The 14240-nt window shown below is 41.7% G+C and overlaps 1 protein-coding gene across 1 annotated transcript in view; it reads left to right on the top strand.

Annotated features, from left to right (window-relative positions):
* Positions 1–14240, top strand: part of FRMD7 (FERM domain containing 7) — a 54180-nt gene that overhangs the window by 24216 nt on the left and 15724 nt on the right. Inside the window, 4 exon segments of the mRNA XM_060137272.1 lie at positions 6102–6206; positions 7011–7053; positions 9079–9112; positions 11937–12034. Coding sequence (XP_059993255.1) covers positions 6102–6206; positions 7011–7053; positions 9079–9112; positions 11937–12034 — 280 coding nt within the window.

Below are 14240 nucleotides of genomic sequence, written 5' to 3' on the forward strand. Positions count from 1 at the left end.
GCATATACAGGAGGAAAAGGGCAAACGCATCAAAAGTAAGCCTGGAGTTTGCACAGGGGGAAATTACAACAGGAAAACAAAGAGAACTGAAAAAAGAGAATAAAGAATGGAGAAAAAACATGTTAAAGGAGAGGGATCGACTTTTAAAATGTTTATTAGGGAGAAGGTTAAGACTGGTGAAGCAGTTCTCTGTCCCTGTTTTTTTGTGTGGTTGTTACGGTTGAGCCTTACCTATAAAAATACGGAACCAGGGTTAACATGACTGAAGGGTACTTCATTCACTTGCTACTGGAGGAATGATCATCAGACACCGGTTTCTATGAGGGGAAACTAATAGTCATGTCTCTGATTCTTAATATTCCAGATTTTGAATATTCAAATAAATGCTGCCGTTGTCAAAACAGACCCCCTGGAGTGGTCCAAATACAAATAATTAGGTGACCATACATCAGAGTTTGTCCAGGACAGTCCTGGTTTACACCTATTGTGACAATATAACAATTACTAGTGCCCTGTCAACTCTCAAAACCGTCCCAATTTGGATGATAAATTATATAGTCGCCCTATAAACAGTCAACATTTCTTGAGCTCTTCCTTTGGACCAGATACTGTGTAAAGTACTTGACAAGAATAGTCTCATTAGATGCTCGCTATGACCCTTCTTTAAAATGGAGATGCCATTCACATGCCAGAAGATTCATCCTTTTAAAGTGTACAATTCAGTGGTTTTTAGTATATTCATTGTTGTACAACCATCACAACTATCTAATTCCAGAATATATGCATCCTCCCCAAAAGAAACCCCATACTAGTTAATAGTCACCCCCTATTCCCCTCTCCCCCCAGTCTCTGACCACCACCAATCTGTTTTCTGTCTCTATAGATTTGCCTGTTCTGGACATTTCATATAAATAGAATCATATAATATGTGACCCTTCTGTGTTTGACAGTCTTATTTTGCAACTGAAGAAGCAAAGGTTCAGAGAGATTAAATAGTCTGCCCAAGATTACCCCTCTAGCAGGTAGACAGGTCAGAACTAGAGCCAGCTGTGTCTGGCTTCAGAGCCCACATTCTTAGCCCACATTCTTAGCCACTTCTCCTGTGTATTGCAGGTACTCAGCACATTTTGGAACTCCTTTTTGGTCTTCTGTAACTGGGCACATTGCTTCCAAAATGACTCACAAATCTTCATTATTTGAGAGTGGATTTCGTGTTTGGAAAGAGTCAAAAGTCATAAAGAGCAAGTATGATAACTAAAGTGGGCTATCAAGTTGGGTCATTGCTATGGACTGAATTGTATCCCCCCAACCCAGATTCATATGTTGAACCTCTAACCCCACTCCCCATGTGATTAATCTGACTGTATTTGGAGATAGGACTTTTAGGAAGTAATTAAGGTTGAATGAGGTCATAAGGGTGGGGCCCTAACCTGATAGGACAGATGGCTTTATAAAACAGGAAGAGACGTGTCTCTCTCTCTCTCTCTCTCTCTCTCTCTGCTATTTTGTTGTCGTCACCGGAGTTTATATAGTCATATTTTGGGATTCAAAAATGAAGCATAACCATAAAATCAGAAGAATGGGTGATTATTATCTGTGACTTCAAAAACAGTTTCCTGAGGGGAGCATGAGAAATATTTTGAATGTGGGAATCAGCACTGGAAACAGGAGAAGCATCTATAAGACTCTTTAATTTTCCTTATATTTGTTATATTTTCCAGAGAAACACAATACACATTATAAAATTAAAATGGCCTATCATGCTACTGTTAATAATACGCTGTTGTTCCAGCTTATCCTTTTCTGAAACCTTAATTCTGTAGCCTACATTCTTTTGAAGTACACAGTCATTATGTGGATGCATTAGAATCTCTGTTATCTAATGTGATCAAAGGTGATTGTTGATCAGTTAATTGATAAAATTTGCCAAAGCAGAAAATCATAGTAAATATGTACATTTACACACAAACACCTTAAACTTCTTACTTCAACATAAAACGTATACATTTATATTCATATGCCAAGCTTTTGATGCAGGGTCAAGGGCATTTTGAGTAAGGACTTCTGATCGGTGTTTCCATTTTTCTTCTCTGACTTATACGCATAAGGCATCATCTATGATTTCCAGTATTTGTTCATTTAATGTGGAAAAATTTGAGTACAGAATCCTTCCAGATTTTATCCCCCAATATTTTACTGCTGTCCTACCCAAAACTAATTTGACAGCACATTTTGGGGGATTCCCCCCTTATTGATTTTTTTTCAATTTGGTTTTCATAGAAACTACTCTTGCTATTAGTGATCATGATTCTTGTGATATACATACAATATAATTAAATTGTATAATTACAATAATAAGTAGAATTGTCAAAATATGTTCAAGAAAATAATTATTATCAAGCCTGAGACTCAGTCGATGGATGTAGAAGTGCAAAGTCATATTAGCTTACTAGCCATGAGCTTTCATCATGACTTAGGCATCTGTCAATGTTTTAAAGGGGGAATGGAAAGCATTCTCTGTGCGTTGTTGAATTAAAGTTTATTAAGAGAGTTTCTACTGTCCCTGTTCATTTAAAAAAAGAATCCAGATATGTACAAACTAAAAAGGTAAGGTTCCCTTTAATCTAAACCCCTCTCCAGGAATAATGTTGTTAACAGGTTGGTATGTATTCTTCCAGACTCTTCTCTCTCTATATCTATAAATATATGTGTGTATTACTTATGTCTTGTGATGTGCCAGGCATAGTACTAAGGCCTTGATGTGAATTATCTTGATTAATCCACACAACGACTCTGTAACATAATACTATTATTATCTCCATTTTACAGATGAGTAAACCAAGGCTCAGAATGGTTCAGTAATTTGCCCTAGGTCACATAGTAACTAATTTGTTCTTCCTCTTGAGAGGACTGTCCTGCTAATGCACATGAATTAAGTTAAATGTTCGGATCCATTCATCTATTTATTCAGTAAACATTTATGGAATGTCCACTCTTTTCCAATCACTGTATATAATGCCAGGTACTCAGACACATGGTTTCTGTCTTCAGGTACCTGGAAAAGGGAGATCAATCTGTGAGCTAAAACATTTGCCCCAATTCATCCAGTTAGTAAGTGGGTAGAGCAGGATTACAATACAAGCTTGTTTTAATAAACTGTTATATGACAGCCCTATGTGCATAGAAGATTTGGTGGGCTGTTTTTTAGAAACGGTCACCTTGAATATTTATTGTTTCCATGAGAAGATGAGTTTGGAGCCCCAAGAAATCAGTGTCCAATGGTTAAGACCGAGCTTGTAAGCTGAAGATTATAAATACAAGTTCTGAAAAGTTTTAAATTATATGTGTGTGTGTGATTTTTTTAAAGGCAAACACTGCTCTACTGTAATCCAAGAGAGATGAATATAAGACAGGGTTCAGGATTGGAGTTCCAATTCCTTGAGTGGGAGGCCCGGTGATAAATAATTTAGATCCACTAAGGAGCTTGATTTGAATGTTGAAAAGTGTCAGCTTAAACAAGAACAAGCAATGGAAAAGAGAATCAGAAGTCCAGAAAAGAGAAAATAGGAAAGTTGTATATAGAGATATTATGAGAAAAATAATCATAACATACAAGTTGAAGAATTGGTTGAAAAAAATTAAAGCCTGCATGTTAAGACAGAACCAAGACCTTACCTATTGTGCAATACATTCCACTAGGCTGGCCAATTTCAACGTACACTACGGAGGGTTGAAGGGAAATGCCTCTCCCGGAGATGTGGGTAGAGAGCTTGAGCCACATGAGCTCCTGACCTCCTAATGCACAAATGCCAAAGGCTTTTAGAGCCAGTTGGCAAGATGTACAGGGGTGGACGAATCAGGGGATTATTCTTATAAACATGGTATGGGATCTTACAGAAGGGAGCAAAAAGGCAGCCTGGATTGGAAACCTTACAGGGATGGCTGTATATTCTTTGTGACTGCAGAAACATTTAAATATACAAACACATGGAATGTGGCAGCATTGATGGCGATGATTAAGCACCCCAATGGTAAAAAAAAAAAAGAAAGAAAAAATGAGGAGGAGAAAGGAAAATCTTGAGTTTCTTAAATTGTTTGCAAAGAAACTGGAGTCTATGACGGAATTTGGTCCTCATGACTGAAACGTTTCTTTGGTGTTGGAAAAAGTATTGCTGTCATCTCTCTCTCTCTTTAGAAAATTTTTTAATTCATAATAAAAATCCCATAACAGCTCCTTGTCTGGAGGACTTTGAAAATAGGAGCGATTTCATCTGTCTGGAATGGTCTGTGTCAGGACTTGCCCTAGGCAAGGTTGCCACATAGGCAGAAGCGCCCCCTCCCTCCTCCCTCCCAGACACCCCCTCCCCCACTGCCCCCTAATGCCCTTCAAGCCCCCGAACCCCACCATGGGCTGACCCCTTTTTCCTGGATCACAGCTCCAATGTGACCTCCCACATAAAATCAAACCCCCTTTCCCTCAGCCCTCTCTCCAGGCGCTAAGGATGCAGTAGCTTTCACCCTCTGCATCCTATTTGCATTTAAAAATAGGACCCTGGTTAACCCTCATGAATCTCAGTTGGTGGAGCTTTGGACTACGAAACCAAGTGGAGAGAAGTCCAAGGGAGAGGGGAGCATTTGGGGTCGTTGGGGGAAGGGGATGGGGGAGGTCGCCTTCCTGGAAGCTATTAAATACCAGATGTGGGTTCTGTTCCGTGTGGGACTGCCTTGAGGGAGAGGGTGGGGTGTGGGAGGAGGGTGGCTGGACTCTCTGACCTCTCAAGGTTGGCATTAATTCTATGCGTCGGTGATTTCCAACTACATTTCCCTGCACCCAGCTTCCTTTGCAGCACCAGAGGCACCGTGTGACTTGGCTTTAACTAGGGGTTTTCAGCAGCGTGTCTTTGTGCCTATCAGCTAGGGCCCAATTTTCCCATCACCGTCCTCCCTGCAACTGCAACCCTCGGCCTCAGCAATGCTGGCTGAAGATCAGCTCCAGCCCCACTCAGCTCATAGAGATTTTCACAGAGAGCTCTTCACAGCTCCTATTCTCAGAGAAGCCTGAAAAAGGGACTGTTTTGTGCTCCCAGTGTATGCGGGCTTTATGAAGAAAAAAAAATGTGTGTGGCCTTATGTGAAAGGAGTATGCTAGATGCAGTTATGATGGGAAAAGCTGTAGAATGAAATCTCCTTGTGGAGCTCGGAGGAGGAAGTTGGTCAATTTCATGTTGGATCAACCAACATTCAAGACCCCTAGTATGTGGCAGGCTCTGAGTTAGACCTGGTGAGTAACAAGACAATTAAAGCAAGGCCCCTGCTATGAAGGAATTCAGTCTAACGGGGAACATAGACATCCCGTGTGAGAAGTGCTTACCTCAAGTGCTTACTTGAGGTAAGCAAGAGTGTTTGGGAGCACGGAGGTTGCCCTTGGCTCCAAAGGTCTCCCGGGGAGTGGCATCTGAGCTGAGTAGGAGGAAGCCAAAGCAAAGAAAGGTGGGAAGGGCGTTCTGTGTAGAAGGAATGACATGAGCAGAGGCATGGAGACATGAATTTACTTGACGTGTGGGGAAACATGAGCAGGCTGCGATTATTAGAAAGGAAGGGGGAAGGGAAAGCGATGAGGCTGGAGGGGCAGGCAGGGCCACATGAGGGAAAGGGCCCAGCCTTCCTGCTAAGGAGTAGAGACTTTATCCTGAAGGGAGCCACTGAAGGATTTTAAGCAGGTCAGATTTGCATCTTGATTAAACTATCTGTCAATTTGGGGAAAATCTTTCAAATTGCCTGTGGGATGAATTGATGAAAGAATTCCACTGAAAGGGTAGATTTGCAGATCTAGCCATACGTAGTTAAGTGCAAGGCTGTCTTTTTCCAAGAGGGTTTGTCATTAATCTGAGGCTTTTTAAGAGGTACCGCTAAAACAATCTACAGATAGATGCATGTATTTGTGTGGAAAACTCAACAACATTCGGGAGGATACAGGGCCTGAAAACAGTGCTTAAAGGAAACTGAAGAGAGTCTAGTTGCTTCTACCCTTTACTCCACACTACAGCAACAATATCAGCTTAGGATCGCAAACTGTGCTATGGTCTCTTTGTTTTGTTTAGCAAAAGTCATCCGGGAAGGCGCTGTTTAACCTGAGTTGCAGCCATCTAAATCTTGCTGAAAAGGAATATTTTGGATTAGAATTCTGTAGCCATTCTGGAAATAATGTAAGTTGGTTTCATTATAGGTTCTTTGTGTCTAGAATTGCTTCTAAATGCAGCTTGCAGCTAGATATGCAGGGCTCAAACCCCCAACTGCAAAAGGAAAAACCATTTAAACCCTTGCAAAATGAGTGGATTTAACAACTATTTCCCCTCCTTGTCTATTAAAAGTCACCTCAGTTTGCCAAGCACAAACTCTTCCACCCTCTACTCCTCTTTTGCCACTGTGTGAAGAGGTCTCTGTGCTTTATTCTGACTTTCCAGAGGCTGGACCTCAACCTCCAAACTGAAGACTCCTAACCTCACCAGTAGTATTCGGGAATGCTCCTTGCCCCTCTCTCACATCCTAACATTCCCGATGTTCTGCCCGCTGTGTTCTGCCTTGGTGGATCTGTTATCTGGCTCCTTCCCAGAAAGGCTCATTATGACTATTAAGCTGGCATTTGGGGGCTGTAGGATTCAAATGTGGAGCCATGTGCCTTCATTAGTCTTTGTGGCAACTAATGAGCCTTGTATATGACACCTCTGTCATTCTCCTGAGGCAGGGAGCAGTGACTCAAATGTCAACAGCAAGAGTTTATAGATCATCAATGTGCACTGTCATTGGGAAAATAGAAGGGGACAGATTGAGTGTGGTAGAAGCACAGCATTTCTTTGACGTTGCTGTTTCTTACTATCTTTAGAAGTCTAAAGAGTCTTGATATTTGTTTGTTTCATGTTGACTTTAATCTGCTATCAAAAAAACCCCAAAAAACAAAAAGCTATACTCAGTGCCATGTTCTACCAATTCTTTCATTAATGTTATTACAGGTCTGGTTGGAACTTCTGAAGTCCATTACAAAGCAAGTAAAAAGTAAGTATGGAAAATCACTTAAGGAATAGAATTCCCAGTTACAACTTGAAAATATTTCAACAATACCACACTGTTCCTCGCCTTAATATAAGCGGAGAAAAGGGCTTTGATGTATTATTTTAATCCTTCATCCATCCAGTAAATTTAGCAATTAAAAAAAATCATTTTAACTTTGCCTGAGATGAGGAAAATCAGGCTGCTGGATCTTTGAGTAAATTTCGAGAACCCTGGTAATGACAGCACTCTGTGGATTGGCTCTAGGAATACATCTCTGAGTCTAGACCTGTAAATCTTCGAGCATCCTTGATGTCAAGCAGCAATGCCATTCACCTTCTTCCAGGAGGTGTTTCAGTTTTATCCCATCACAGACATTGTCCATCCATTTCAGGTCATATTTGAGTGCCTACTATGCATGAAATATTCCCCCGAACCCTATATGTCACAATCTAGTGTGGTGGTTCTTAACTTTCAGTGTGTACTAGGATCACGGGCCGGGAGGAGGGGGCAATTCTTGTTAAAATGCATATTGCTGGGCCTTATCCCCGAGTTTGGGGCCAGCAACCTGCATTTTTAACAAATTCCATAGCTGCTTCCGCTGCAGGTGGATTTCAGTCCACACTTTGGGAAAGGCTGTTTCGTGTCACTTCCCCCTCCTGCTCTCTACGTGTTGGTGTCTCCCACAGTTCTGTCTTTTCCCACTACGTATTGATAATCTGTCACATCATCCCAACAGCTTCCCAACTGACTCCCCCCAATCCATCATGTACACTACTCCCAAAGGGAACTATTGCAAATACAAACCTGACCACATCAGTCTCCTGCTTAAAAATGCTTCCATGACTCCCTATTGTCCTTAGAATAAAGTCCAAACTCTTTAACATGATCCTCAAAGCACCGGACTCTGCCTGCCTTTTCAGCCTTTACCTCTGCCTCTGACCACTTCATACTCCTACCTCTCCTAATTTGAACAAAACTAACTTCAGGTGTAGGCTTCTCAGATAAAATAGAAGTTGCCCAACTATATTAGAATTTCAGATCAACAAAGACTAATTTCTTTGTATAAGTATGTCCCAAGCAATCATTGTATATCTGAAATTCAAATTTAACTGGGAGTCCTATATTTTTATCTGCTAAATCTGGCAGCCCTACTCAGATGTCAGCTCTTCCAGGAAGCCTTCCTTGACCTCCTCCAAACTCTTTTCTCCCTCTTGTGCTTACCCAGTACTCGGGGCTTATAACACTTTGTGGTTCTGTGATTGTCTGTCTAGGTGTCTGCCTCTTCTACCAACCTTTGAGTGCTTAACTGTATTTTTATTTCCAGGAGCCTCTAGTACAATGTTTAGCCTACAATAGGCACTCAACATATATTTACTGAATCAATGGTGTTAATGCTGCATGTGTGTATTTGCTTTTGATACAGAAAGTTTCTTATTTTCAAATGCAAGTAGGAAGTGAAGGCAAGTAGATATGTTTTCTTCATGTAGATTTTAAGATACACAGAGGCCTCAGTCCCTACTACTTCTAGTTCCCTTTATGAATCCTTGAGCCAACTGATATTCACCTGCCTCTATAGCTGGGCCCTTCTCTCATCCAGGAATGCAGAATCCCAAGTAGCAAGTGGTATATTTTTCTAAATGGAACACTTCTTAAGAGAGGCACAGTAGGCCCCAAACGAGGCACATCTTTACAAAAAGAAACTCAAAGAAAGAGAAGGGAGGAAGAGGGGCAGGAGAACTTTCCCAACTGTTATCCACATAGAGGCACAATTCAAAAATAGCAACAGCTCACAAATGTGAAAAATTGAAATTTAAATGAAAAGTCTGTGAGAGGGAGTGCTGGGGAGAGGAGGGAAGAGGAGAGGGGAGTGTGTGTGTGTGTGTGTGTGTGTGTGTGTGAGAGAGAGAGAGAGAGAGAGAGAGAAGCCCTGTAACTGTTGTGATGGACATTTAAATAAAACTTATGGAGATATTGTGTTTTAAGATCCTAAGGAGGTTGTTTTCAAATTTATGGTGAAATTTTTCCCAGTGGACCCTGGACATCTGCGAGAAGAGCTTACAAGGTATAGTACTTGCATGATGTTACTTAATCATTATTCTCCATTTATCAGGGAATGGGCTTCTAGCCTTCTTTGGAAGGCTTGGGTCTCAGTCACTCTGGGAGATCGTAAGAAGTTGGTGAGAAGGACGACCTGGCTGGTCCCCAGGGTTAATCTTCCAAAGGATAGGGACTTCAGGGAGAAGGAAGGGTGGTGTTCTTAAAGTGGTAACCAGCCTGGGTGCCCACTTGGGGGTTAAACCATTAACTACTACAACAGTTAGAGTGTTTGCCTTCATTGCATCTGTGTTCTAATCAGAGGGCAGCTTGACAGCTAAGTTCCCTGCATACTGAAAACGGCTGTGTGCACGTGTGTGTGTGCACGTTTGTGTGTGTGTATATCCCATAGGTAGAAAGTGATGATGACATACACTTATAAAACCTTTTTGAAAGTAGAAAAGTAAAAAATAATTTAATAAATTATTTCGCATAATTATAAATTATTGATATTTTATTATAATTATTAATAATTACAATAATAATTATTAATAATTTATATAAGTAAAATATTTGTATACTTACAAAAAAGTATAAAACATTTTAAAGTATTTTTATATTTATAAAAATGCCCTTTAAAATGACCATGTAAACCTACTTCTTCAAAAATACTTTGTCAACATAACACTCCCCAAACCTTACTCTGCTTTCTAGACTTTAGACTCCAGACTTCTACACATAGAAGGGATGTAAGAGATAATCTAATCCAGACCTTTTGGTTTACAGATGCAGAAACTGGTCCTGGGAACTAGAGTGACTTGATCAAGGTCACAGCGTGTTGGCAATTATTCTACCTGAAATATTCCCCATCATGGTTCATGGCCAATTTTTCTTCACCCTTTTTGTAAAGTGGGGGGGTTCTTTTCTGAGGGGTCTTTGTAGAAGTCACTTTAAAAAAGTCAGTCTCGGGCTTCCCTGGTGGCGCAGTGGTTGAGAGCCCACCTGCCGATGCAGGGGATGAGGGTTCGTGCCCCGGTCCGGGAAGATCCCACATGCCGTGGAGCGGCTGGGCCCGTGAGCCATGGCCGCTGAGCCTGCGCGTCCGGAGCCTGTTCTCCGCAACGGGAGAGGCCACGACAGTGAGAGGCCCACATACCGCAAAAAAAAAAAAAAAAAGTCAGTCTCTCTCTCTCCCAATCCTCTCCAAATTTGTGAGTTGTAGGCCCTTTTCCCAGATAACTTGATGTCTTGGTATCTCTATCAGTTTGCCTTTGCTAACTCATTTCAGTCCAGTCTCAAATTGTAACCAATTTTGATGGAGATAAACTTTCTCTGGGAAAAAAAAAAGAATGAGAAAATCAATGTGATGATAAATGATTCATCAGCTGTTCAGAGGAAGGATTTGGTATTTGCAGCAGGCAGCTGCCTTCTTAACAGCAAGGAATGTGTCAAATGACAAGAAGGTTTCTTTCTTGCTAGGAGTAAAATGAAATTCACGTCCCCTTTAGCAATTGAGGCTGATTATTCCCATTTACATCTATATTTGAAAGCAGGTAGTGGCAACGGTTAGACTTCTTTTATTTTTTCCCCATTGGTCCATTTGAGAATACTTAACTGTAGTTGACTTTACAAGGATGCCTTGATTGGGGCCACTACGTGAGTTTCTCAGAGTGGTGTGCAAATATAACTTTTCTAATGAATCATTTCTAATCCATTAAGAGAGATCACAATTTGAAGGATTATAATGAATGGCTTTGTAAATTAAATAATCACCTACTAATTTACCTGTTTTTTCCCAGTCTGCGTTTTCATCTATCACGTGCAATTAATTCTGGTTCACCACATTGCTGTCAAGTCTTAATTGGTTTAAAAAAAGTCTAGATAGAACTTTATTCAGAAAATTACATCTTATTTAGGGAAATGCCCACAGTAGATAGTAAATGTTTTAATATATAAAATAAAACTTTGGAACCAATTTTGAACCAAGAAGGAACATAGTCGGCAGTAGAATCTTAATTATACACATCTTTTCAAAAGTTGATTGCTTTTGATAAGGGCTTAAAAGTGTGGGACAAATGCCATCTGTTTTGCAAAGTTCTGGATACCAATGTGTACTTTATGGGTCCCTGATTATCGGTAGGAAAAAGGGTAGTCTGGCTTCATTCCATTCAATACACAGTAATCCCATACCTGCTCTGTGCAAAGGGCTAGGCTGGGCTCTGGTGATACGGAGACGGTGGTCCAGGTGAAGGGGCAGAATCACCGCCTCAAGTTCTTGATTTCTGAAACACAGTCTCTGGATAGGAGGCAGCCTAGAATTGAGAGGCAGACCTGAGGTCTTGCCACAGTTTCACTGTCTTGGGGTGATATGACTCTGCCCAAATCGCCTAACCTCTGTCTTTCCGTAATTGGAACATGTGGTGATGATGCCAGCCTTCTAAGTTGTTACGATAGTGAGTATTTGATAGCATTTTGTAAACAGAGCAGTACTGGCCTCCTGAGTAGGCTTATTCTTGCTGAATCTCCCTTTCTCTCTGGCTGGGTATGTGGCTTTGCTACGTGGCAGAAATCACCAGAGGATTGTTGGCCAACTCCCTCAAGTTGGCGGGAGGATTTGGCCGGGGTGATTCCTAATGGCTGTGAGGCCTGCTGAAATGCTGGATCAGCTGAGTTGTGGTCTAGTGCTGGTTAGGGGCCGAAGCAAAGCCTATGCATTACTCACCACCCCCAAAAGGCATCTCCCTGACTGGGGGCACCGTGTCTTTCTTGAAACATCTTGATCTGGGAGAAGGGAAATGCTTCTTTCTTGTTCCTGTTTCTTCCTCAAGAGATTTCCCCCCACTTCTTTGCAGGTATCTTTTTACTCTTCAAATAAAGAAGGATTTGGCTCTGGGAAGGCTTCCATGCAGTGACAACTGTACAGCGTTGATGATATCTCACATCTTACAATGTAAGTAGCAAATGTCGGCTTCGGGGCCTATCAGCCAGCTAGAGAACCAAGCAAAGAGGCTGAGCACCCTCAACATCCCTATCATCATGTTAGCGCTTCTCTGTAGAGGAGAGAAAGCCTGGATGAGATATATAGAAATGGCAGGGTCCAGCAGAAAGAGGCTGGTTACTGTAGTCATTGAGATTTGGTTTCAAATCCTGTTTGTACGTTCTAACTGTTGTAGCCTTGGGTGAAGTCCCCTCATCTGTCTTTGCCTGAGTTCCCTAGTCTTTAAAAGAGTGACAAGAATGCCTTCTCACAGAGCAGTTATGTAGATTAAAAGTAAATGCTGATTTTCTTCTATCTCGGTCTAACCTTGGCCTCCCACTGCCCCAGGCTTGCTCTCCAGGAGCTGGTCTGGACTAATCTGGGCATGGACTTTGCTAGGCAGGCCCCCACTCCCTCTGCTTGCCCCAGGATCCATTTCTAGTACGTGCTTTCTGCAGCACATTGTCACGTTTAATGTGATTCCCATGTTGCTCTTTATCATGATTCCAGAGAACAAAGCACAGAGTACAGCAGGTGGAGAGAAACTAAAAGGGAAAAAGGCCCCAGGCGTCTATTAGAGTTCCCCATATCCTAGCAGCCAAGTCCTTGGACTAGGCTGAGTAATGTAGGCAGGGAAAAGATGCCCGGGGAGCAGTGGGGCCTTTCCTGGGAGGGGGTGAAGCTGGGCACATCAGGCTGTTCCTGTATCCCCGAGGGCAGGATTAAGGCAGCTGGAAATATTATCTCTTCTTCTAGGGCTGGCTGGACTTTCTCTCTCTTCTAGAGAGGCCGTCCAAGAATAGGCTGTTCCTTACTGTTCCTGAAGGATCATAACTTCATTTTTTTGTTTCAAAAGTTCATTTTTGACCTCTATCCATTGCCTTCCTGACAGTCCAGAAATGGTAGATTTCTGATTTCACTGGGAACTCCAGAATGAAGGGCTTGGATAGAGACAGTATATGAATCAGTGTTTACCAAGTGACTCATAAGCGAGACAGGATGAGAGCCCAGGATCTCAGGAAGGCAGTGAGACCAGTAGTTATCAGGGAAGGCTTATGGATGAGATGGCTTTTGCGCTGGGCCTTAAAGTGATGCATAGGAATTGGATATGTAATGATAAGCAGAGAAAACAGAAAAGAAAAAAAGGTGATGGTACAAGAAAAAGTATATACAGAGGATGCAGCTTAAGTACAACTCGAGCATAGGGTCTGTTTAGGAGAGGTGGCAAAAAACTAAGCATCATTTTGAAGGGCCTTGAATGCCAAGGACACTAACTATATGTCCAGTATTGTTCTTGGGGTGGGGTCGGGAGATGGGGTAAGGCAGGTGGAGAAAACAATATTGGAAGACTTATCCTTCTCCGTTAGCTGCCTGTTTAAGGCAGCAGTCAGAGGATTGGGGCTCCCCAGACAGCCTCTGATGGGGGAGCCCAATTTCATTCTTAATAGTTCAACATTATGGATTTGAGCATTCCCTAGTGGCCATTTCAGGCATAGCACAGAACACTTCAGCTTTTCTAGAGGATATTTTGTTTGTCAATAGAAGCTCTTTCCACAGAAAAAAAGCGGAAGTTTCAAGGAGTCGGCTCTTCACAATCCATCCAGGTCAGATTATTTCACTGGTTGCTAAGACAGTGTGCAGAACACAGCCAGGATGCTCATTCGTTTGCTCATTTATTTATTCATCTAATATGTATGTTCTAGGCATTCAAGAACCTCCACATTCTGACCTCATCTGCTTAAATCTCTCTTACACACCCCTCTGGCTCTAGCCAGACTCTTCCTCCCAAATACAGTTTGTACATTCCAAATGAAGCCTCCCTTTTATGAATGCCCTTAGTACAGTAACTCTTCTTTGTCATTCACTCAGCAAATTTTATTAAGTACCTACTACATGCCAGGTACTGGGAACATAGCAGTGAAATAAAAAGATCTTTGCTCTCGTGGAGCTCACATTTTGGCAGTGGAGGACAATCAGACCAAAATAAGGAAATATATAATGTAAGTTTGAAGGTGATAAGTGCACTGGAGAAAATAAAGTATGGAAGGGAGAGAGGGAAATTCGGGGGCTGGGTACTGAATTTTTAAATAAGGTGGTCAGGGTAGGCTTCACTGTGAAGGTGATAGTTAAACAAAACTTGAAGGAGGTAAAAGACCAAGCTATGCAGAAATCTGGTGGA

This window comes from Lagenorhynchus albirostris, chromosome X (assembly GCF_949774975.1).
Source record: "Lagenorhynchus albirostris chromosome X, mLagAlb1.1, whole genome shotgun sequence".
NCBI classification, from domain to species: Eukaryota; Metazoa; Chordata; class Mammalia; order Artiodactyla; family Delphinidae; genus Lagenorhynchus; species Lagenorhynchus albirostris.